Source organism: Aphidius gifuensis, linkage group LG3 (assembly GCF_014905175.1).
Source record: "Aphidius gifuensis isolate YNYX2018 linkage group LG3, ASM1490517v1, whole genome shotgun sequence".
In the NCBI taxonomy this organism is placed as follows: Eukaryota; Metazoa; Arthropoda; class Insecta; order Hymenoptera; family Braconidae; genus Aphidius; species Aphidius gifuensis.
This window is the reverse complement of record NC_057790.1, coordinates 4,981,091-5,004,616: the sequence shown is the minus strand read 5'-3', so window position 1 is coordinate 5,004,616 and position 23,526 is coordinate 4,981,091. Positions and strand designations below refer to the sequence as shown.

The following is a 23,526-nucleotide window of genomic DNA, read 5'->3' as shown; positions in this document are numbered from 1 at the left end:
AATATTAATAATAATAACGATAAAAATAAAGCGCGTATATCGAAAATAAGTCTCTTATATTTAATTATTTTTTGTTATTATGTTTATTATTTTATTATTATTATTAATTAAATAATAATTTTTTTTAAGTACTCGATTAAAATCGTGCATAAATTTTTTATCAATCAATATTTTCTACAGAGACGATTTCATAGACATATCAGCTCGATAGAAATTAATAAATTTTTATTAAGTAAAATTGATTTTTGAAAAAGGTGCTCATAATCCGATTATAATATCGTGATTCAACAAAAGAAAATAAATAATAAAAGAATACATGCTTAACGAAATATATAACATAAAATTTTATATGTAAAAATAATGTCTCGTTCCCAAACCGTCCAAGATGGAGAACTGGATTCAATTTAATTAACAAAAAAAAAACTAAATAAATAAATAAACTATTATTATTATAATATATAGTTAATACACAATATTTTGTGTAATTTGACCTCGTTTCAACAATGATGAAAGTCTACAGGTAATTTTATTAACGCTGAGCATAGCCAGCATGCAAAAAAAAAAATGATTTTAAAATCATAAAAATGTATTTTTCGTTTGAATAACTTGAAGAAAAGAAAAATAATAATTAAAACATCTGCAGACATAAAAGTAATCAGACTTTTAATTGAGATAAAATATGTCTAAATAAACAGAGGGTATACTTGTTATATGTACTAGTCTATATTTAAGTATAATAAATAGTCAATTGTTTTGCATAAATTAATCATAAAAAAAAGAATTTAAAAAAGTGATTTAAATAAGGAAAAAAAAAAAAAAATACTGTGAACAATTTTGTTGACGAAATTAAAGTACTGAGTTCATAATATTATGAGATAATTAATATCGAAATTTATTAATTTTTTATTTGTTATGTCCATTTACTAGCGCCGATCTCAGTCAATACCTTTTTTTTTTTTTTTTAGAATAAAAATAACACTCTTTACAGTAAAAACAAAACATCGAAACAAAATTATTATTTTAATTTTTTTTTTTATTATTTTCAAACAATCCTGAGATTCAATTAAATATAACAATGGCAGAAAAAATAATTATTTATTAACATTGTTTACAATTAAAGAGATAAATTAATTTTTCATAATTTAAATAATTGGCACAACAAGACTTTTTTTTTTTTTTTATGAATAAAAAATATAATAATTATAATAACTTTGACCGTTTATAAGCATTCAACAAGTAGTTTTTTTTTTTTAACAACAAAATCTAACATTATATTTACAATCTTGGATTTATTTAAACGTCAATAAAATAAATGACTATATATTTATGAATTTTTGTAACTATTAATTGCGCGTTTTCAAAGATATCAATTTTCTTATTATTATTTAACTGATATTTTTTTTTAGAATTAAATAAATAAATTATTCAAAAATTAAGTAATAAAATTAATTTTCAAAAGAAAAAACAACTAGTGACAATTTTATTGATTTCAAGAGTGTAACTATGTCAACATCTATTATTAATGATAAGATACGACAAGACAAATATGAACACTAGGTGGGAAAATTTTTTAATTTATTCAAACCACGGTTTTTTCGAATAAATAGGGTAAAACTTTTCGAGTGATCACTTGACATCAATCATCTCCTTTTTTTTTTTAAATTACTCTATACAATATTATTAAACATTTTTTCGTTTATTTATTTTTTATATTTACGTTTTTTTGTCTTGCCATATAAATTGTTCTTGAAATTTTATCAAACTTGGTACAACAAAATTAATTTACAACTAACTCGTTAACTAAACACGAGTGTATAAGTTCAAATAAATGTTGATCATGCTAAACACGAAATACGTGATATGATTTCAATGATTGTCTAAATTTTTACTACTTATTTTTTTTTTTAATAGATTTTTTTTTATTTTATATAAAACACGTCGAATTATGTATATATTTCGTAGTTTTTTAATTAATGAGCATTGTTACGTAAATTTTTATAACAAAAAAACAAAAATAATAATATCCCAGACTTTTAAAAAATTAACAAAATCTACTATACTTAAATTATTCTTTTTTTTACTAAAAAACTTATATGAAAAAATATTGATTCGAACATAAAAAAAAAAAGGTAATAAAAAAATTTCTATAAATTATTGATCAGTTCTAATATCAAGCGAAAAAAAAATTATTGATATGGAACGTATCTTAAACTTTCGAGACACATTAAATATAAATTTGTGTTGTTGAAATAATACGAATTTTTTTTTTAAATATTTATAATGCCCTCGTAATATCAGACTGAAATTGAGTCACCTTCTTCTTTATTTATTTTATTATGCTGTGGCATTGTGAAGAAATGCTGAAGCTGAATTTAAAAGTCCCAGTCGTTGCTTCTGTTTCCGCTGTTCAGTCATCTATTATTCAGATAAAAAAAAAAATTCAATATTAATAATTAAATAACATTTGGAAGATTAAATAATAAATTTTTAATTATTATCTCAAGTATTGAGTAAAAATCAATCAATCACTATGTCGACTTTATCGATAAAAAAAAAATTTACCTGATCACGAAGTTCAGTCAACTGTTGAGATAAACATTTGACAAGAAGTTGAGTTGATTCCAATTGTGATTGTAAACTTCTCAACTCGACTTGTTCACCCTCACCCTCATCAGCAGCTAATGATTTTGCTCTCAGCCGTGGAAACCAATCAAGATTACGATCTTTAACCATTGCATATACATATGATTCTGGACCAGTAAATTCAGTTGGATCTTTAACTTTGACAAGTACAATAAAGTACAAATAATGCCACATGTTATGTTCATGCTTGATATGTTCCTCAAATGAAACAACTTTATTATCAAATGCAGAACGATTTAATCCACAAATAAAACATGTATTTTTTAATATTAATTCTTTTTGTTGTTTTTCAGATCTTAAATCAGCAAATGTATCAATAATAACACCAAATATTAAATTTAGAACAATAATTATAACAACAAAGAAGAATAGAAGATCATAAACAACACGAGCAACAAATAATGGCTCAGCACTTGATGGTGCTCTTAAAACATCACCAATACCACCACCATTTCTTAAACCTTGATTTAATGTTGTTAATATACACATTACCAATGAATCACAAGCTCTTTCTTTCATTTCACCACCAACATTAATCATTTCATTTTCATTATTATTATCATTGTTATTATTATTTTTATTATCATTGTGATTATGATTTTTATTATTAATATCTTGTGCGTATTTTGACAGTGTATCAGTTGATTGACAATTTAAACCATCTTTATCACATGTATTTATTGTTTCACTTGTTGATAAATTTGGAATATATTCATCATCAACACTGACTAGAAAATCATCTTTAAAAAACATATATCCAATAATTGAAAACATATATACTAAAATTAATGCAAGTACTGCTGTTAATATTATTGATCTTCCATTTCTTGTAACTGATCTAATAACATTTAGCAATGTTTCTTCTCTATAAACAACATCAAATAACAATACTGAATAAAAAAATGGATGCATAAATATACCAAGTATACAAAATATAAGATAAACAGCATGATACCATAATTCAACATTTGTTATAATTTGTTTAAAACTTTTAGTTAATGTACCTTGATTACCAATAATACTAATCATATGTACAATTTTAAATGCAATTGTTGAAAAACCAAGTAAATATAATGTTGGCTCTGGACCAATTGAAAATATTAATCTAACAATTGTTGATGCAGCAAGTGTTCTAACACCAGTTATTGTTGGTAATGTCATAACAATTGCACCAGATGATAACATAACAGTCCATGTTAAACCAGATAAATGTGGTATTACAAATTTTGGTACTGTATCAACAAATGGATAAAAAAATGCAACAATTAAATTTATTAATACAGCACAATTAAATAATAAATTACTCCATAATGACATATAACTACTCATCCAAAATAACATTGATTGACCACGTAATTTTTTTTGCCATTTCATTTCATTAAACATATCTTCAGTACGTTCAAAAAAATCTGATACTTTTGAGCCTTGATCATCAAGTTCAGCAGTATTAAATACTTTCATTTTAGTATCAATTGTTATTAATTCACATATTTCTGGTATTGGAAATACAATTTGTTCTAATGTTCTATCATGACGTACAATTTCAATTTGTGCTGTATGTGTTGCATAATATTTAAGTGCTTTATTTATTTTTGGTTCTGAATTATTTAATTCTGATGGTTTTAACATTGTTGCAAGTTCTCTATTATGTTGTGCAAGTTGATGACATAATATATAAATATTATGACCAACTTCTTTTGGTGCAACACCATCATCAAAAATTGTTGAATCATCATCATTATCAATTTTTTCATCTAATGATTCTTGATGATATGCACGACAAGCAACATCAATTAATTGTTTTGGATTCATATTATAAAGTATTCTTTCAGCATTTTCTGAATCACCACGACTTTCCATTATTGCTAATAATAATTTACTTGCATTATTTTTTAATTCAAGTACTAAATCCATACGTGTTTTACCAAGTGGATTAATATCATTTAATATTAATGCTGTTATAATATCAAGACCATTTGATTCATGTGTTGCAATACAATTTTGATTATCATGACATGGTCCTTGACAATATTCTGTTAATGTTTCTAATGTTTGATTAATAAGTGCAACATTATATTCATTAATATATAAACCAAGTAAACCAAGACCACCAGTTGTTGAGCCACAAATACAATCTAAAAACATTAATGTTTCAGAAACAAGATTAAAATTTGTTTTATTATTTTGATTTCTTAAAAAATTTTGTAAATCTCTATTATGATTTTCACATAATAATTGAAGGAAACGAAGTATTGGTTGCATTACAAGTACTTTGGTACTTAGTGAACTTTCATCACGTTCATTTTTTGTATTTTCAGCACGTTGTCTTTCTAATTTATCACCAAGTACATCATCAAGAGGATACGGAAGTACTGTAATATTTGATATATCATCTTCAATAGGAATATTTTGTCCAGTAATATCATCTACTTGATTTAATTCTTCTTGAACTAATTCTTCTGTTATCAATATGCCATTTGATTTTATTGGAATTTGTCTTTTTAGAGTTTTATCTAAATCTTTATTTTCATGTGCTTTTGCTGCAATATCTGATGTATTAACAGTTACTGTTGATTTTATTTCTTGCTGTGAATCTTTCATTTTATCATTAAATACTTTAAAAAATGATTGACTCAAATCACCACCCCAGAGTTTTGTAAAAACTGATTTTTGTATTATTGGATTACCACCTTCAAGTAATGCAATACCAAGTTCAATTGCTTCAACAAATATACTTGGTGAATGTACACTTTTAATAACAAGTTCAACAACAAGATCTGATGCTCCTTCACGATCTAAATGACTTTGTACTTCGTGTAATGTACGACCAGCACGACTCAATAATTTTGCACCCGGACCATGACTTACTGCTATTGTTTTTTTTGTTCCAATATCAACATTTTCTGATTTAAGTAAAAATTCTTTGCCAAAATAACGAATCAACAGATTATTGCGCAAAGCATCACCCTGAGAAATATAAGAAAAAACAAAAACATTAAATTAATAATTAATTTATTGAATTTATATTTTATTCAGTATGCTAGCAAATAATGTACCAATACTATTGAATTCAAAATATAAAATTTAATAATACACAATAATAAACTGAGGGTATTTATTTACAATGCAAAAAAATACTTTGTAGTTAAAAAAAAAAAGAAAATTAAAAAGCTACTCAAGTCAAAATTCATAAGAATGAAAAGTAATAGAAATTTATTCATATTTTTTAATTGGATGACTACGTTACAGGAAAAAGTATTGGTACATTTTACGCTTGCGAACAGTTGAGAAAAAATTATAAATAAAAAATAGATAAATATTATTTTTCTAAAAAGCAGTATATAGCAAAGCATATTAAAAAATAAAAATCGTGCAAGATGTACATGCATGCCTGAATCTAACGTTAAAACTAAACTCGTATATGCGTACAATCGTCATACAATATTAAGCCGAGTTGAATAACAAATAAAAAAAACTTTAAAAAAAATAGAAATTACAAATCAAAGAGGAAAGAATTCAACAGAAATTTCACCCCAATACTGTCGAAATTCTCGGGATCATTACTTTTCTTTTTACAATTTTTTTTTTCAAGTTTTATTTTCTATGTTTTGTTGTGTGTTTTGTTTAATGTATCAATCTACAACTTTTACCCGCTGTTGTTGAGTCATTTGATGAGCTTGTAATTGATCATTGGTATCAGATGAAAGTGACATATCTTTGCCCTTCTCGCCATCCAATCCCACATCCAAGATTTCTTGAAATTCCTTCGCAGCATGAAAAGACCTTTACCTACAGTTCTATTCTACTACGAAAAGATACTAGTTTTTTTTTTTTTCAATAATCCCCCAAATAATATACCGCGTGTAAGCTATAATTTCTATAATATTAAAACTGCTTTCACTTTGCCAAAATTATTTCAAGTTTTTAATTTACTACGGAAATCTAAATAGTGCATTTAAAAAATAGCTGTAGCACCCAAAATAGCGCAAAATTATAGTAGCGTTTATTAAATTAAAAAAAAAACTATTGCAGCTTATAATTTATATATTTTTTTTTTGTTTGTTTCATCTAATTTTTTTTTAAGATACTATGAACAGCTCCATTAAATATATGAATGTTTTTTTTCTTATCTTTCGAAACGTATTTTATCACTTTAATGAATGGCGATTCGTGCAGATGATAAAATAAAATAATAAACGAACCTTTTCACCGTACTCTGGATCAATTGCCATCATTTCTCTGAGTGTTCTCAATACTTTAACACATAATTTTTCTTCTTTTTCTTCAAGCAATTTTTCCGTGTGTTTTATCAATCTAAAAAACCAATAAAAATTATTAGTCAATTGAAAAGAGCCAAAGTTCCTGCAGCGAATCGATTTCAAATAGTATGAAACTAATGACAAGAAAACAATTGTTATTACCTTCTTATAAATCCACCATTTTCACAGCGTTTACGTGCTTCTGTGCCAAGAGGAAATAATAACTCAGGTCGATATAAAATATCTACGAGAAGTGACAACTCCGACTGAACTAGGGGCTTCAATTGTTCTTCAAGTAGTAGCACTATATCTTGCAACCCCTCGATAATACTCCGATCAAGTCGCATCAATTGCTGATCATAAAAAATACATAATTATTAATAACAAATTTATTTAATTTGTTTTTTTTTTACTCAATAATAATTTTACCTGACTTTGACTGCGTTCAATTTTTGGTTGTTTAGATGCTTCTCGCCATTTATTTGTTTGTCTACTCAGCATAGCAGCTTTGTTGAACATTGAAGCAACGAGACTTTCTAGATCTGTTGGAATTGCAATTCCTCTTCCTTTGGCTTAAAATAATGATGAATAATTTTTTTAAAATATTTAATAATCAAAATTAATATTAATAATATACTCACCAACTTCTGCAAGAGTTCTAATACAATTTTCAGCGTTGAATCTTTGACCAGCATTCAGCCATTCACACTCAGACACCTTGAATGCTGCATGGAGCAATTTGACAAATATCGGCTGTCTCGTCTATCACAAAAAGAAAAATAATAAAAAAAAACAACATAATTAAAAACAAGTAAATTTTTAATACTACAAAGATCATTGATAGATGAAACTGGATAGAATGAATTGCCAATTGGTTGTGTTATGTTAAAAGCAAAAGTTTTGAATATAATCTTCTGTTATTCACTCAGTTAATGATATTCTACATGTAATTTTGTTAATTTTACCTCGTTTTTAGATGACATAGTGTCTATATGTATAAACATGCTCTTAGCAAAAGTAAATTTACATTTTTAATTTTGTGTCATTACTTCGAAGATGATAAAGTTTTTGTTTTTTTTGTTAATTATTTTACTCACAGGATGAGAGTTTGTTTTGTTGTTCCCGTTCAACTCCTTCATGTTCCAAAAAAGCCAAGCCTCGTGCAGATGTTTCTGTTAGTAAACCAACCAAACACCATACAGACCACCGAACATCAGTGTCATCGAATCGTTAGACCAGCCGCGGAATCATGCCAAAAATACAGAACATGCCACTGCCAAAATCAGCGGTTCACAAGCACATACCAATTTTTTTTTTTTTCTAATATTTTTATTTTATTTAAATTAAAAGCATCTAATATTCTAAAGCTTTATTTTTTAATTCTTTTTAATGTCATAAATATTGACGTGTGCTTGAGCAAATGAAATTTAAATATTTTACATGCAAAGCAATTTTTTTTGTGATAATAAAAACGAGTACCATAAAATTTACTTGCAGTCATTAAATTTCATTTTTTTGTTATTAATCATTAAATTGGTTCTGTGTCTTTTAATTTATCTTTCTTTTTGTTCTTTCAAGCATTATTTACAATTTTTTTTTCCATTATCTGGCAAACTATAAACTAATATTAATTAATTTTGCACCTTGCTATGTTTACCTCCATTTCAACGTGCTTCGATTGTAATGTAAAAAAATTTTTTTTGATTGATTTATTTATTATTTTTCAAACGGCAAACTTTAGTACTTGAAATGATGTCATTTTTTTTTTAATTTTACAGCGCACCAAAGATTTAGAATCATGCAAAACCTCCAGTTAGTATTAAAATAGTTAGAAAATTTAATTTATTGAGTTAGAATTTTAATTAAACCGATGTTTTTAGATTAAAATTTGAAAAACCAATTGTCAAAGTTATTTTAGTATTTTTAAAATGGAAAAAAAAGAGAGGAAATAAAAAATCTTAAATACCTGAACAGTGGTGCTTTGATCGGAGAATGGACTGCTGAAGAATGTTGTAATGATGTTCATCAGACAATTAGTAACATAATTTTCAAGACTAGTATTTGCATGTTTACGATCATGTGTTGCATTTGAAATAATGGCCATATCAACAATAAATGATTTTTCAAATAATGACCACATGTGATTTGATGTATAAATTTCTTTCATTTCAACCTCAGTATCAATGTAGCAATGATTTAAAAAATTAATATAAGCTTCTTTGACTTCAGGTAGACAATCAATATGTGATACCATTGCAACAATATCATCAAGTGGCAATAAACTGTGACATTTAATTTCAGTATTAACATTTTTTCCCATTGTACAACAAGCTAATAATTTAACAAGTTCAACATGATATTTTAGAGGACTACTCTCATCATATCTGTGTCTTTCTGATCTCATCATTTCAATAAATTGATTAAATGAACCACGATCATTGTAAAATATAAGTACATCTTCACCAGCTTGTACAAGTTCTTGCATAACCATTTCTTGACATTTACGAATAAATTGATTTTCAGCTTTAACAATTGTTTGTAAAAATTTAAGATATTGTACATGTCTTCCATGTGTTTCAATACAATGAACAAAATGTTGTATTACTTTGACATTAACTTCATTACACAGTGTTGAATTATCTTGAAAAATACTACATACTGTTTGAGCTTCACGTATACCTGGATTTAAAAATAAATCCAATTGTTTATGTAGTAAAACTTGATTTTGCTGATTACCAAGACAAAAATTTTGTAAAAAATCATGAGCAAGACGCATTAATTCATTCATTCTTGTATCTTCTTTCGAATCAAATGGTACTTGAAGTAAATCCAATACAATTGTATGAACTCCAACATTTCTTAATAATCTTTGTTCATGTTTACGTGGTTTTATAATACCACCTGGTAATACTTGTATACAAAGTTTATTCATACGTATTAGTATTTGTTGTATTTTACGATATTCTTCAGCTTGATCAGAATGAAGAGGTGGCCCAACATCTAAATCAATTGCTGAACTTTTTTTATCAGTTGGAGCTAATTGTGGTGCTGGTTTACGTGGTGTTGTACCACCTTCATCTTCTTCATCTTTATTGCTCAATGATTTTTTTGCACCGTGCTCATCAATCGATTTTGATTTGTAAACCCATAATTCAGATTTTTCAACTGATTGACGTAACACATCCAAGTCGGATTTGATTTGTTTATATGACTCGACATCACTGTCAGACACCAATAATTGTACTTGTTTGAATGCTTGAAGTACTTCCTGTCTTTGGCTGAAATGTCTAAATAATAAATGAAGAGCTCCAGATACAAGTGGTGGGTAATCATGCATTGCCAGATGCAAGAGTACTCGCAGGAAAGTTTTGCCACCTTGTCCATCCAGATCTAACGCAACGCATTCATCGCTGTAAAAAAAAATTATAATTTACGATGAAGAGAAAGTTATGATATTGTTGTTATATTTCATAAAGACGTCGGTTATAGTGACGGGATGATAAGAGGCTGAAAAGATTCATATTGTGAGGAAATACTTCTTCACATATTATGTTCACCTGATAACTTTAGAATTTATTTTTGAAATTTGCTGCTTGCAATGTCTGATCGCCTAATAACTTTTTTTAAAAAGTCCGATTTGTATTAAGATCATAGAATGACCAGAAAGGTATTTATCATTTTAAAAAGCTTACTTGCTGTATTTTATAATCCCTTGATAATTTAAAATATTCTGGGTAAATTATTTTGAGAGAATTGAGATTTAGTATTAGGAACATAGAATGAGCGAAGAGATATTTAAAGTTTTAGAAAGCTTACTTCATCTCTTTTATAATTCCCTAATAATTTTAAATTTTCGTCCGGCAGTTTTTAAAAAAATTGAGAAGTTGTATTAGGAACATAGAATGAGCGAAAAGGTATTTGATATTTTCGAAAATACCTCCTTGCTCATTCTATGTTCCTGATATTCGAAATTTTTTTTTTCTATCAAAATTCAAAAAAATTCTAAAAATTAATAAAAAAAAAAAAAAATTTCGAGTATCAGGAACATAGAATGAGCAAAGAAGTATTTGATATTTTCGAAAATACCTCCTTGCTCATTCTATGTTCCCGATACTCAAAAATTTTTTTATTCTATCAAATTTCAAAAAAATTGTGAAAATAATTTTTAAAAAAATTTTTCAAGTATCAGGAACATAGAATAAGCAAAGAGGTATTTGATATTTTATTCTATGTTCCTGATACTCGAAAAATTTTTTTTTCTATCAAATTTCATAAAAATTTTTCGAGTATCAGGAACATAGAATGAGCGAAGAGGTATTTGATATTTTCGAAAATACCTCCTTGCTTATTTTATGTTCCTGATACTCGAAAAATTTTTTTGAAATTTGATAGAAAAAAAAATTTTCGAGTATCAGGAACATAGAATAAGCAAGGAGGTATTTTCAAAAATATCAAATACCTCTTCGCTCATTCTATGTTCCTGATACTCAAAAATTTTTTTTTTTAATTATTTTCAAAATTTTTTAAAAATTTGGTAGAAAAAAAAATTTTTGAGTATCAGGAACGTAGAATTAGCAAGGAGGTATTTGAAAAATAAAAAACATATAGTTCCTGAGAAAAATAATAGATGGCGCTGAACTTGTTAACTTAAAAAATACATATTTGCCTGTTCTATAACCCTGATAAAACAGCCCTCTTCCATCGATGATATTTAAATGTGTTTACCATATAGTTTCTAAGAAAAATAATAGATGGCGCTGAACTTGTTAACTCAAAAAATACCTCTTTGCCTGTTCTATAACCCCGATAAAACAGCCACCTTACATCTATGATATTTAAATGTGTTTACCCTCTAGTTCCTAAAAAAAATAATAGATGGCACTGAACTTGTTAACTCAAAAAATACCTCTTCGTCTGTTCTATCACCCTGATAAAACAGCCTCCTTCTATTTATTATATTTCAATGTTTTTACTCCATAGTTCTAAAAAAATACAATAGATGGCGCTTTGGAATGGGACCCAAAAATACCTCTTTTTCTGTTCTTTACTCCTGATAAAACAGCCCTCTTCTATCTATGATATTTCAATGTTTTTACTCTATAGTTCTACAAAAATATAATAGATGGCGCTTTGTAGTGTGACCCAAAAAATACCTCTTTTCCAGTTCTATACTCCTGATAAAACAGCCCTCTTCTATCTATAATATTTCAATGTTTTTACCCTATAGTTCCTAAAAAAAATAATAGATGGCGCTGAACTTGTTGACTTAAAAGATACCTCTTTTCTTGTTCTATAACCCTGATAAAACAGCCCTCTTCCATCTATGATATTTAAATGTTTTTACCCTATAGTTCCTACGAAAATCAATAGATAGCGCTTCGGAGTGTAAATAAAAAAATACCTCTTTTTATGTTCTATACCCCTAATACAAATTAATTTTTTTTTTCTCAAAGCATCAGGCAAATATAAAATTTAGAAAGTAAATTTTGAAAAATACCGAATACCTCTTTAATCATTCTATATTCCTGATACAAATCGAAATTTTTTTCTTTTTCGAAGTATCAAGCAAATATAAAATCGAGGAGGTAAAATTTTAAAAACATCGAATACCTCTTATGTTATTCTATGTCCCTGATACAAATCGAAATTTTTTTTTTCCTTAAAGTATCAGGCAAATATAAAATTTAGAAAGTAAATTTTGAAAAATACCAAATACCTCTTCAATCATTCTATATTCCTGATACAAATCGAAATTTTTTTTTTTTCGAAGTATTAAGCAAATATAAAATCGAGGAGGTAAAATTTTAAAAACATCGAATACCTCTTATGTTATTCTATGTTCCTGATACAAATCGAATTTTTTTTTTTGAAGTATCAAGCAAATATAAAATCGAGGAGGTAAATTTCAAAAAATTACCGAATACTTTTTTAATCATTCTATGTCCCTGATACAAATCGAAATTTTTTTTTTCTCAAAGTATCAGGCAAATATAAAATTAAGGAAGTAACTTTTTAAAAACATCGAATATTTCTTCGGTCATTCTTTGTTCCTAATACGAATTGATAAAATTTTTCTATAAAAATATCAGGCTAACAGAAGTTTGAAAAAGTAATTTTCAAAAATTTATCCATTCTTTATCAGGAATATAGAATGTTAAAGGAGGTATTAATGAATTTTTCAGATACTACGTTAACAATGAAATAAGTTCGCTATTAAAATAAAAGAGTGACCCTGCACCTTCTGTGCTGATTGTATATATTCTTGTGTACCTTTATTAATTATAACCATTTATTTATCATAATTATAACTTTTATCAATCACTTTTCTTATTTTTTATTTTTATAACCCAAATAAATTAATTGCCAAAAATAAACAATTGTAGCAATCACACAACAACATGTAGCAACGTATCAATGTAAGAGAGAAAACAATAAAAGGGTTAATTATAAACATTTGCTAAAAAATTTTGACCAATCAGATTACAAATAAAATGCGGTCGAGTGTCTTTTTTATAATAAGAGAATTATAACTCACCTACTGCCAAAAATACCCTCAGCTTGTGTGCCAATTGATTCAAGATCAATTCCTTTTTGTTTTAAATTAACATCTCTTGAGGATTTTTCAGTCTCATCAAATTCCTGCTTGAATATACTCAAAAGACAAGATATACGATAGTCCAATCGTACGTCTAAAATGAATTGAAGAATTTCAATGATTTTCAATTTTGTATCCATGACCAAAGGATATTCTTTCTTTGTTGATGGCTTTGGACGTGGTGATGAGCTTCCAGAAATAACTTGACCTGCTGGACCGAGAGTTAGACTCGTCATAACTGCACCCATATCACCGATGCATCTCAGCACTCCTCCTTCAGCTAGAGTATTATAATCTAATGATGTTACATGTCAAAAAACTTATCTTATTTTTTTTCTAAAGCCAAATCATGTAACTTTTCGACAAATTCTGATTCAATTCCTTTCCGCAATTCAATGAATTAAAAAAAAAAAATATACAAACTAATCGAGATTACTTTTCGTAAAAGATACATCAATTGACTTTATCAAAACATTTTCATATTCTATTCTAGTTTAGTCTAATGAACAATAAGCTCTATGTCATATTATTATTATTATTTCTTTTTTTTTTCTTTAGCATGAAGCAATAAATATGCAAGCATAATTAACTCCAGCATACCTTTTTTATCCTTAGTCTCCTTTGATTTAGCTAAATAAAATATTGTAATGCAAGTTAGCTGGCAGTTAGTTTTGTTAAACTATTATCGTAAATTTAAATACAAACAACAAATATATAGATACACAATAAAATAAATTTTAAAAGAATAAGAAATAAAAAAATTTGTTATTTACGTTATCAACAAGTATTTCCATACATAAACATAAAATAAAAATAAATTACGTTATTTGAAAACTGAGTATTTACTCTTTGAAAAATTTAAGACTGTTGTTTTATTTAAAGTAAATCATAATGAGATTGATATGTATTTAGAATGTTTTATTTTTAATCTTGCCAAAAGTGAAAAATAATTTTTGAACAAATAAATAAATGTACGAAATAGTTTAACAGCATGTTTGCTGTAATGAGTTATTAGTTTAAACTTACAATCAATTTCACCTGTTGGTATTTTTCCATTGATGTAATCGTTCTCCGAAACGCAGTCTAATATACTCAGTAGTGTTTTTGTTAATCTAAGTAGATCACTAAAGCTATAAAATCCAAAGTAAATAAGATCTCGTGCAAGTTTGACAACCTGTAAAATAATTTACAATATTAAAACTATGAAAAAGAAAAAGATAATTTTATAAACATATAAAAAATCATTTAAAAAATTACCTCAAATGTTAATTTATTTTGTTCTTGATCAGAAAATGACCACATTTTAGCAACAACATTGCATAGATAATCTTCGACAAATCGTATTGTCGAACTAAATTTAGCTCTAACAGCTTCTTTATTTTCATCAGGCATTTTATTTGTATCATAATCATTGATACTCATTTGTGATGGTATCTCAGACCATAATCTAGCATATTTAACTGGAGTAACTGGTTCTTGTGGATCTCTATCAACATGTAAATGTAGCATTAAACGACAAAATGATGCACGAAGTTCATAAGGTACTGACTCATCTTCCATACATTTCAATATTAAATCAATATCAAGATGTGGTGAAAGATTATTAAGTGCTAAATATTGACGATTTAAACACATATTACTAAATAAATTTAATTGATGTCTATAATAATCAAGTATTGCTGCATCCTCAGTATTTCCTGATTTAGCACCTCTTGATAATTCACTAAGTGTCATTGATCCTTTACCATCATTCCAAACAAGTAATACCTCTAATTCTTCAATAATTGTTATTGTTGATTCTCCAGTTACCATATCATCATCATCTTCATCATCATTAACATCATTTTCATTATTATCATTATTATTCATAATAGTTGTATTATTATTATTGAAATTATTATCAATTTCTTCTTCAACTTCCATTTGTGTTTGAATGATTGTTGTATCAAGTAATATATCTCTATTTTTATCACTTAATACACTTTTACATATTAATTCTTGTGTAACAGCAATTGCTTTTTTATTTGATATACATAAATCTGATAAATAATCTAAAAATCTTGATTCCCAATTATACATATTTTTTCTAACTAAACCAACAAATGTTTCAATTTCAGCTGCTGTTATATGTTTTTCTAATAGTTTACGATTATTATGTAATAATGCTGTTATTGTATCTTCAGCAAGTATATCATAACCAATTTGTTTTTGCATAAATGCAAAATGCTTAGCAATGTATTCTTGATTTTTTCTATAATCTTGTTGTGATAATCTAAGTATTCTGTAGCATAATCTAAACATATATTTATATGGTGCATGTCGTGGATCATTTAATTCTTCAATACGTAAAAATGGTCCTTCACCAACAACTGTTTCAAGAAATGGAGCTTGTAATATTTTAAATAATTGTCCAAGTATATATTGTTCACGTAATAATTTTTGTCTATCTCTAACAGTATTTGTAACTGGTAAATCTAATGCTTCTGATTTATTTTGTTCATTTTCAAGACCAGCAATAAAATAAACAATATCTTGTAATAATGATGTTACAGCACGTCTTTCATTATGTGATATTGTACCACGTTCTAATTTTTGACTTATTCCAGCAAGTACTTTACATGCATCATTTGCAAAATCAAGATCACGTACTTCAACTGGTGGTACTGATCTAAGTGCAAATGCTTCTTTATCTTCTTTATATATTGCACAACCAACTTTTGACATAACTGGTTTTTCATCATCTTTATCAATTGGTACATTTGTCGAATGTACCCATGTGTTTGTACATAAATGATGAAGTCTTACAAATGATGATTGTGGTACTAATGAATCACCACGTGTTAATGTTGTTGGATCAAGTTCAAATAATGAACTTATTTCATTACAATGTGGTACTGATACAAGTCTATAAACTGGACCACTTAATTCTTTTTTATTTTTTAATGTTTCACGTGGTTCATCAGTATCAACTTCAGCTGCTAAATATTGTCCAGTTGCTAAATGTTTAAATCTAAATAATGAATTCCAATGACCAGCACCACCTCTACATGGATCATGTTGTACAACTTCAACTTCCCATAATGCTTTACTACTTGTTGCTGCTGTTGCACTTGTACGTCCAGTTGTACGTAAAAAAACATGTTGTTTTTTTTTATATTCATCCATTGTTAAAAATTTTTCTTGTTCAGCATGAAATAATCTAACAACATCACCACCTTTTAATATTTCTTCTTGATTTTCCCGATGTTCCATGAATAATGTTACTTTCCATGATGTTGATGCATTAACAACATTAACTTCTTTACAACCAGGATTATCATGTAAATCATAATTTGCAGCAACATGAAGACCTTGTCGTCCAGCATTAACTGGTTCCATAATAACTTTATCACCAACAACAACACTATCTCCATCACTTCGTAATTTATAAAATGGCATTATATATAGCCAAGATCCTTCATTACCATTTGCATCCAAATATACACGCATTGCATTTTTTTCAAGTAATGCTGGCAATCTTTTGTTAACTGTCAAAAATTTATTTGACTTGAGATGAAGAAGCTGAAATATTAAATATTATTAGTTTAATTTATTTTTAAATTTTTATAATCTATTAATAAATTTTTGGAATATATACATAAAATAATATTATTACAAGAAACTTTGAAACTTTGAAACTTTGATAAATTTAGTAATTGCTAAGTTTAACAACCCACCTGGACCACATTTCCATATGATACAACACTTCCAAGTAATTTTTTATTTTCCGTATCATTTTGTTTCTTCTCAATCTCAGCTGCATGCTAATAGAAAAATAAAAAATAAAATACAAAGTATTGTAATAAACAACTCATAAAATTATAAATTATATCTTAAAATATTATTTTAATTTATTTATTTAATTTAACGTTTATTTTAACTTACATGAAGACGTTTGAGCAAGACCTGATCAGTCGCTGAACTTCCAGTCTGTTTAGCCGCTTTCCAGAATTGCTTCTGAGCGGAATAACGATTCATAGGACATATTTTAAAGAGACAGTCTAAATAGATAAAATAATAAATATTATTATCAAAACAAAGTTATATTAAAAATTGAATTTTTTGTTTTATTTTATAATTTATATTTTAAATAATTACTTTAAAATAAATAAATAAATAAAAATCATTTATTACCCCTGAATTTTTTTGGTGGATTTGACAAGTCTCCAGCTTCTGGACAGACGACACATCTGTCATCGACTAAGCTGTAAGTGAAAATATTTTTTAAAATTAAAACAAAATTAAAAATTTCATGAAAAATTAAATAATATAAAAATAAAAAGCCTTGAATAAAATTATCAGTCGTAGATAAAAATACAAAAAAATAAAAAAAGTCGTCGTCTGCGTGTATATTGAGCCTAGAATCCTTGGATGTTTCAACAAAGGCTTATTTATCCTTGACTATATCAATAAGCTGATTAAAAGCATAATTTTTCAAGCACAAAGACAACGTATTACCAAAGATTATAATATTGTTTGTCTTATTAAAAAGGAAAAAAAATAATCATTGCAAAAATACATTTCCTAAATTTTGATATAAAATGACCTCTTTTTTTTTAATGAACTTCTAAAAATAGCATCAGCTTTAATAATTTTTTTGTTCATGATTTTTTCCTTGATGTCATTATCTTCTGTTACTATCATTTGCAGAAAAAGAGTTCATTGATCAAGCTTGACATATCTATATTTTTTTTTTTTTATGCAAGTGTCGTTGAACATGTTGGGATGAACGACACAATATTCTGAACATTGGCCCAGGCCTAGAAGCTAGACCGATCGATAGCGGCATGTCAGCTGGATTTGCGCTTTCAACACGAACTTGATGATAAAAAAAATATATATAAAAATCAACGGAAGTGCTTCCGCCAAAAATAAATAGGAAAAATAAAAATATATGTATCTGTAAAAAAAAAAATAAAATAAATATAAAAAAAGAAGTAATTTAAATTTTAAAATATGAGCGAAAAATAAATTCAGTCTAAAAAAAGTTTTAGACGGAAAATTATACAGTTTGCGGTGTAAATATATTTTTTTTGTCAGGAAATGAGCTCAATCAGACCTCACTCTTGTCAACTCTTAATTATCCAGAGTATAAAAAATTTTTATAATATATTGAGATATTAAAATTTAAAATTAGATTTTTATTTGAATAAAAAAAAAATTTATTGTCATGTTAACGGAAATATATGTCGATGAGATTTTAAATAGAATTTGAACATATATTATTATCAATCTCCGCATATTAATTGATCGATTTTCATATCTGTGATTTCATTTTCAGGATGAATCAAATATTTCAAATATTATTGAACAAAGAACGACAATAATCAAAATGTCATATAGAAAATAGTAATGTTTTTTATTTTAAAAATGATAAAATAAAACAGGAAAAATATTGTGTTATTTTTAATTTCACGTTAATGAGATATGATTTTGTCATAATACAACCGGTTTTATATTTTTTATTAAAAATTTAGTTACTTTGCCAAGGACAAACATTAATAACTATTTAAATCTACTTATTTTTTAAAACAAAAATTTAACAAATAATAATTCAAAGAATTTTGTTATTCTTATATTTTGTAAATTATTATTCAAACAATAATAATAATATTAAAATATATTAAAATATGAATCATTTAATTTCAAAAATAGTAACATCAATTGAAGTGGCAAAATAATTCATCAATAAATAAATAAATAAAAAATCTATAAAGTTTTTTTATGGCTCATTTACCATATCTGTGGCGTTAAATGATAAAAAAAAATAACGCCACAAGTATTTTTTTATTTTAAATAAATTTTTCTAAATATTATCCAGGGGATGACTATAAAAAGATACAAGATAAAGTGTAGTTATTATTATTTTTTATTTTTTATAATTATCGTATTTGTCACGTATGTGCGATCATCTACACGTGCGTTAATCTCCACTTCAATAATTATATACACTTTTTTTCTCGATGGCCACAAAGTATGCTTGAATGTTTTTTAATCCAGTGGCATAAATAGTGATATAAAAATAAACATTAACGGTAACAAGTTAATACATACACACACGCATAACTTTAACTTTCAATAAATAAAACCATCAGTATTTTAATTTATTTTTTTTTTTTAGTTTGAGGCTCAAAAAAAATTACAAAAAAAAAAAAAAAAATGACGACAAACCAGTGTGATACCTGACACGATTCCATTGTCTTCATTCTAAAAGCCATATCCATAGAATAAACTTACCCAGATTCTCTACAAAAAAAAAAGAAATGATAAAAAAAATAAAAAAAAAAAAAAATAATATATTATATGATTAACAAAAAAATAAAGTTATAAAAAAAAAATAATTGTAATTGATATGTTTTTTATTATTTTTCACAGGGTGATTATTATTTTAACCGATTTATTTGTCGCATTTAAACACCAACATTCACAAGCTCGGTCAATGAACACAAATTGACTCGAATTAATCATTAACCCGTTGCTTGTTTTCAGTCATGTATTTAATAGACACCCACTTATTCACCAAGACTTACAAATCATCATTAAAAAATGAGAAAGTAAAAAAATAAATAAATCAAATTATTAGTGATTAAAAAGAAATAAATAATATTGAATAAAATTTTAATATTATTTTCTTATAAAAAAAGCAAAAATTAACCATTTTAATTGATGAAAAAAAAAAGAAATTGTTAAGATTAGGTATTATTTATTTATTTTCGTTAAAACTTCATAAACCACGTGATGAGGAAAAATCATAATTTATATCTAAATAAAAAAATATAAAATTTCCAAATGAGTAGACTTTGAATAATCAAAAAATTTAATATATGTAAATACTTGATGATATAAAAAAAATGTATATAGAAGATTAAAAAACTAAGCTCTGTAAATCTTAAAGACAATAAAAAACCATCCATATATCAAACAAAGTATTCAAGTTTTAAAATAAAAAAAATTCAAGATAATTTTAATTATTATATAAATATATAAAAGTAAAAAATAATTTATGATGTTTTTTTTTGGCTAATAATTAATGAATAATAAATTATAATGATACTTACCCCAAAGTTGATAAAAAACCCGAAACACTGCCCTCGGCATAAAGACTAACGATATCGCCAAGGTGCAGGAAACTCGCTGAACCGAGTATTTCACCCATTTCGATGCCGGTCGCCACACTTCCTTTTGTTTTGGACCGTGTTGGTCCCTGATAACAGCATTAATCAATCATGGCATCTAAAAAATAAATAACAAAAATCACCAAACATTAAAGACATAAAATATAATCACATGAAAAAATAAAATGACAACGAAATCAAAAAAAAAAAAAAAAAAGATAAACAAAAAAATTCAAGAACTCTGAAGCAATATCTAGGTCAAATCGATTGGCAATGATAGTGTTATAATATGCACCAAGCCAAGCACCCAATGGCACTTTTTTTCCACCTACTTCAATATATAATTGAGAAAAAAAAAAAAAGACCAAGTTGAAGAGCAAGAAAACAATCACAAGTGGTCTTATGATAATATCGCATATTTAAAATTACTGACACGAAAAATAAAGATGCATCTATTGATCTCTTTTTAATGACATATATTGTTGGATAATAATATACCAACGACCCTTCCACCTTTTTAATTAAAAAAAAAAATAAAATAATAACAAGAGAAGAAAAAAAAAATATCCATATAATTATTATAAAAAATTAAGTATATGGATTTATAACAGACTTTAAATAAACTTTGAGTATATAAAGTTGACTATATGTATATTATTGAAAATTCATTATGCATTCAAGTTTAACAAACGAGGGAAAAATATTATGCTTTCGTAATGTTCCCGTATTGTCTTTGATCTGCGGGCATTAATGTATAATATTACCAACAAACTGATAAAGATAAGTGCACATACAAATAAAACTTGTTGGCGATAAACTTAAATAAAAATAAAAAAATAAAAAAAGCATGTCCAAAAATGATTATCCTCAGTATTAAGGTCACGACTTTTTTTTTTTTTCTTTTAATTATTATTATTATTATATGTATAAATTACACAACGATTGAAAGCACGTGAATTTTATTGAAAAACATTGAGACATATAATTATTAATTTATTTGTTAAAAAAAATGAAAACAACAGTATTGAGAATAATATTTTCATCATCTACTGACTGAAAAAAAAATTAATAATATAGTGATTAAAATAAAATTACGTATTTATATTTCTTTAATTAAGTTTTACATTATTCTACAACGATCGAAATCCTTGAGGAAATAATAATGTCATACAATAAGAACTATTGGAAAATTAAGTTTAGTTTTGATCTATTGTTTAAATCAAACAATCAATTACCATAAATACTAAAGAAACTATTTAACAGTTATTATTAAATTAAAAACACACGACAAATTTATGAATAACAAAAATTACTTCCAAGAATATTAATTTTCTTATCAGTTATGACAAACAATAATAATAAACTAACTAAAAATAGAATTAATAAATTATAAAATTAAAAAAATATATATTTAAAAAAATTAATTATTTTTAACTCACCAATTTCAAAATTTTCATATTAATTTTTTCAAGTTATTTCAACACCAAAATACACTATTTTTCTTTCTTCACTTTTAAACTAAAAAAACAACAAATAAATATATCATTTTAAATTTTATTACAAAAAAAATAAAAGGTATATTTTAAAAATATCGAAATTATTACCTTATTAATTTTTTTTTCTTTTTACTTTTCTGTTATTTTTATAATGAATGTTATTATTTCTTTTAATAATATAGATATTTTTTATGTTTTATTTCACTGTCACTGGACACAGTAAGCCGGTGTGTCAGCATGCACAAAGACGTCTCCGTTTTCTCGACGAGCTCTCATACACGACAATCGGTTAGAAATCGACGGACAAGACCAGTGTGATGTCCTCCCACTCTTTCTCATATAAATTTTTTTCTCTCTCTTTTTTGTATAATATGTAATGGATTCGAATGAGGCCGTATGTGCTAGACCTAAGAAAAAAAAAAAGGGATAGAAAAAAAAATAATAATAAATCAAATTAAATTAAGAAAAAAAAAAAAAAAAATTAAGTAAAAGATAGAGAAACAATAAGCAACAATAATATTGTATTTAATTTTATTTTTCAATGATAAGAAGCAGCGCAATGAACAAATAAATCTAATATGTTTTTAAAAAAATATGAAAATTATTGGAGCAAAAAAAAGTTATTGGAGAACACTTTGGAGTAAAGATAAATATGACACAAACCGTGCAGTGGTTCCGACACAACTGGTGTAATATGTCCTCCTCACAGTTTCACCCGCTGCGACGAGCAGCTCAACCTTTTTCTTCTTCCAGCTAATCTGCATATATATACATATGTGTTATGTACACATTGCTATACTGTTCGATAAATATGAAATAAATTTTAAATAATCGACATTCAATTGATAGATCAAACAAGTGTATACTTCTAAGTCGAATTCCTTAACAATGTCGATGTCTCATTGATTCAAATCTTCACATTAATTAAACAAGGATTTTCTTGTTTACACTTGTTGAAAAAACACACCGTATATTGTTATTTTTATAATTCAAAAAGAAAATTTACTAAAGAATGTTGAAAAAATGTCAAGTATGTCGGCAAATACCTCGATGATTGAGGAAAAACAGAGGTTAGGTTTTAATTTCTTGATATTTTGTTTTTAAATTATTTTTTTTTTAATTTTATTTTTCTTCTAATGATTTTTGATGTGTCTTGTTTTGTTTGTTGTGTTTATATTTTGACATGATATTGCTATGACAGGATCTGCAACGGTCCGGATTTTTTTTTTCTCTACACACACACACACACACACACTTCTCTAAGATGTAGATGAATATAAATACTATGAGCATGCGTAAAAAAAAAAGAACAAAACTCGAGGTCATATTTTTTGGAACTGTTAATTTGCATGGTAATAAGAATTTTTACTTTAGCGATT

At 26.1% G+C, this 23,526-nt stretch overlaps 1 protein-coding gene across 8 annotated transcripts; it reads right to left on the bottom strand.

The window, feature by feature from the left end:
- Positions 1-110: 110 nt before the first annotated feature.
- LOC122851612 (inositol 1,4,5-trisphosphate receptor) lies at positions 111-23,376 on the bottom strand. 8 transcript variants are annotated; one of them, XM_044150955.1, is made up of 21 exons: positions 23,014-23,376; positions 22,811-22,905; positions 22,256-22,554; positions 22,091-22,169; positions 20,595-20,769; positions 17,671-17,741; positions 17,422-17,537; positions 17,214-17,300; positions 14,755-17,058; positions 14,524-14,671; positions 14,098-14,127; positions 13,438-13,777; positions 8,869-10,312; positions 8,000-8,074; positions 7,544-7,664; positions 7,332-7,474; positions 7,065-7,255; positions 6,846-6,957; positions 6,294-6,407; positions 2,563-5,610; positions 111-2,415 (listed from the first exon to the last, which is right to left on the bottom strand). In XM_044150955.1, the coding sequence occupies exons 5-21, from the start codon at positions 20,690-20,692 to the stop codon at positions 2,335-2,337; spliced, it is 8,523 nt and encodes a 2,840-aa protein (XP_044006890.1). In that variant the 5' UTR covers positions 20,693-20,769; positions 22,091-22,169; positions 22,256-22,554; positions 22,811-22,905; positions 23,014-23,376; the 3' UTR covers positions 111-2,334. The 8 variants fall into 8 exon arrangements, with proteins under 8 accessions (XP_044006890.1, XP_044006894.1, XP_044006893.1 ...); XM_044150959.1 differs by lacking the exon at positions 6,294-6,407 and having other exon boundaries at positions 22,811-23,376; XM_044150958.1 differs by lacking the exon at positions 8,000-8,074 and having other exon boundaries at positions 22,811-23,376.
- Between the last annotated feature and the right edge of the window lie 150 nt (positions 23,377-23,526).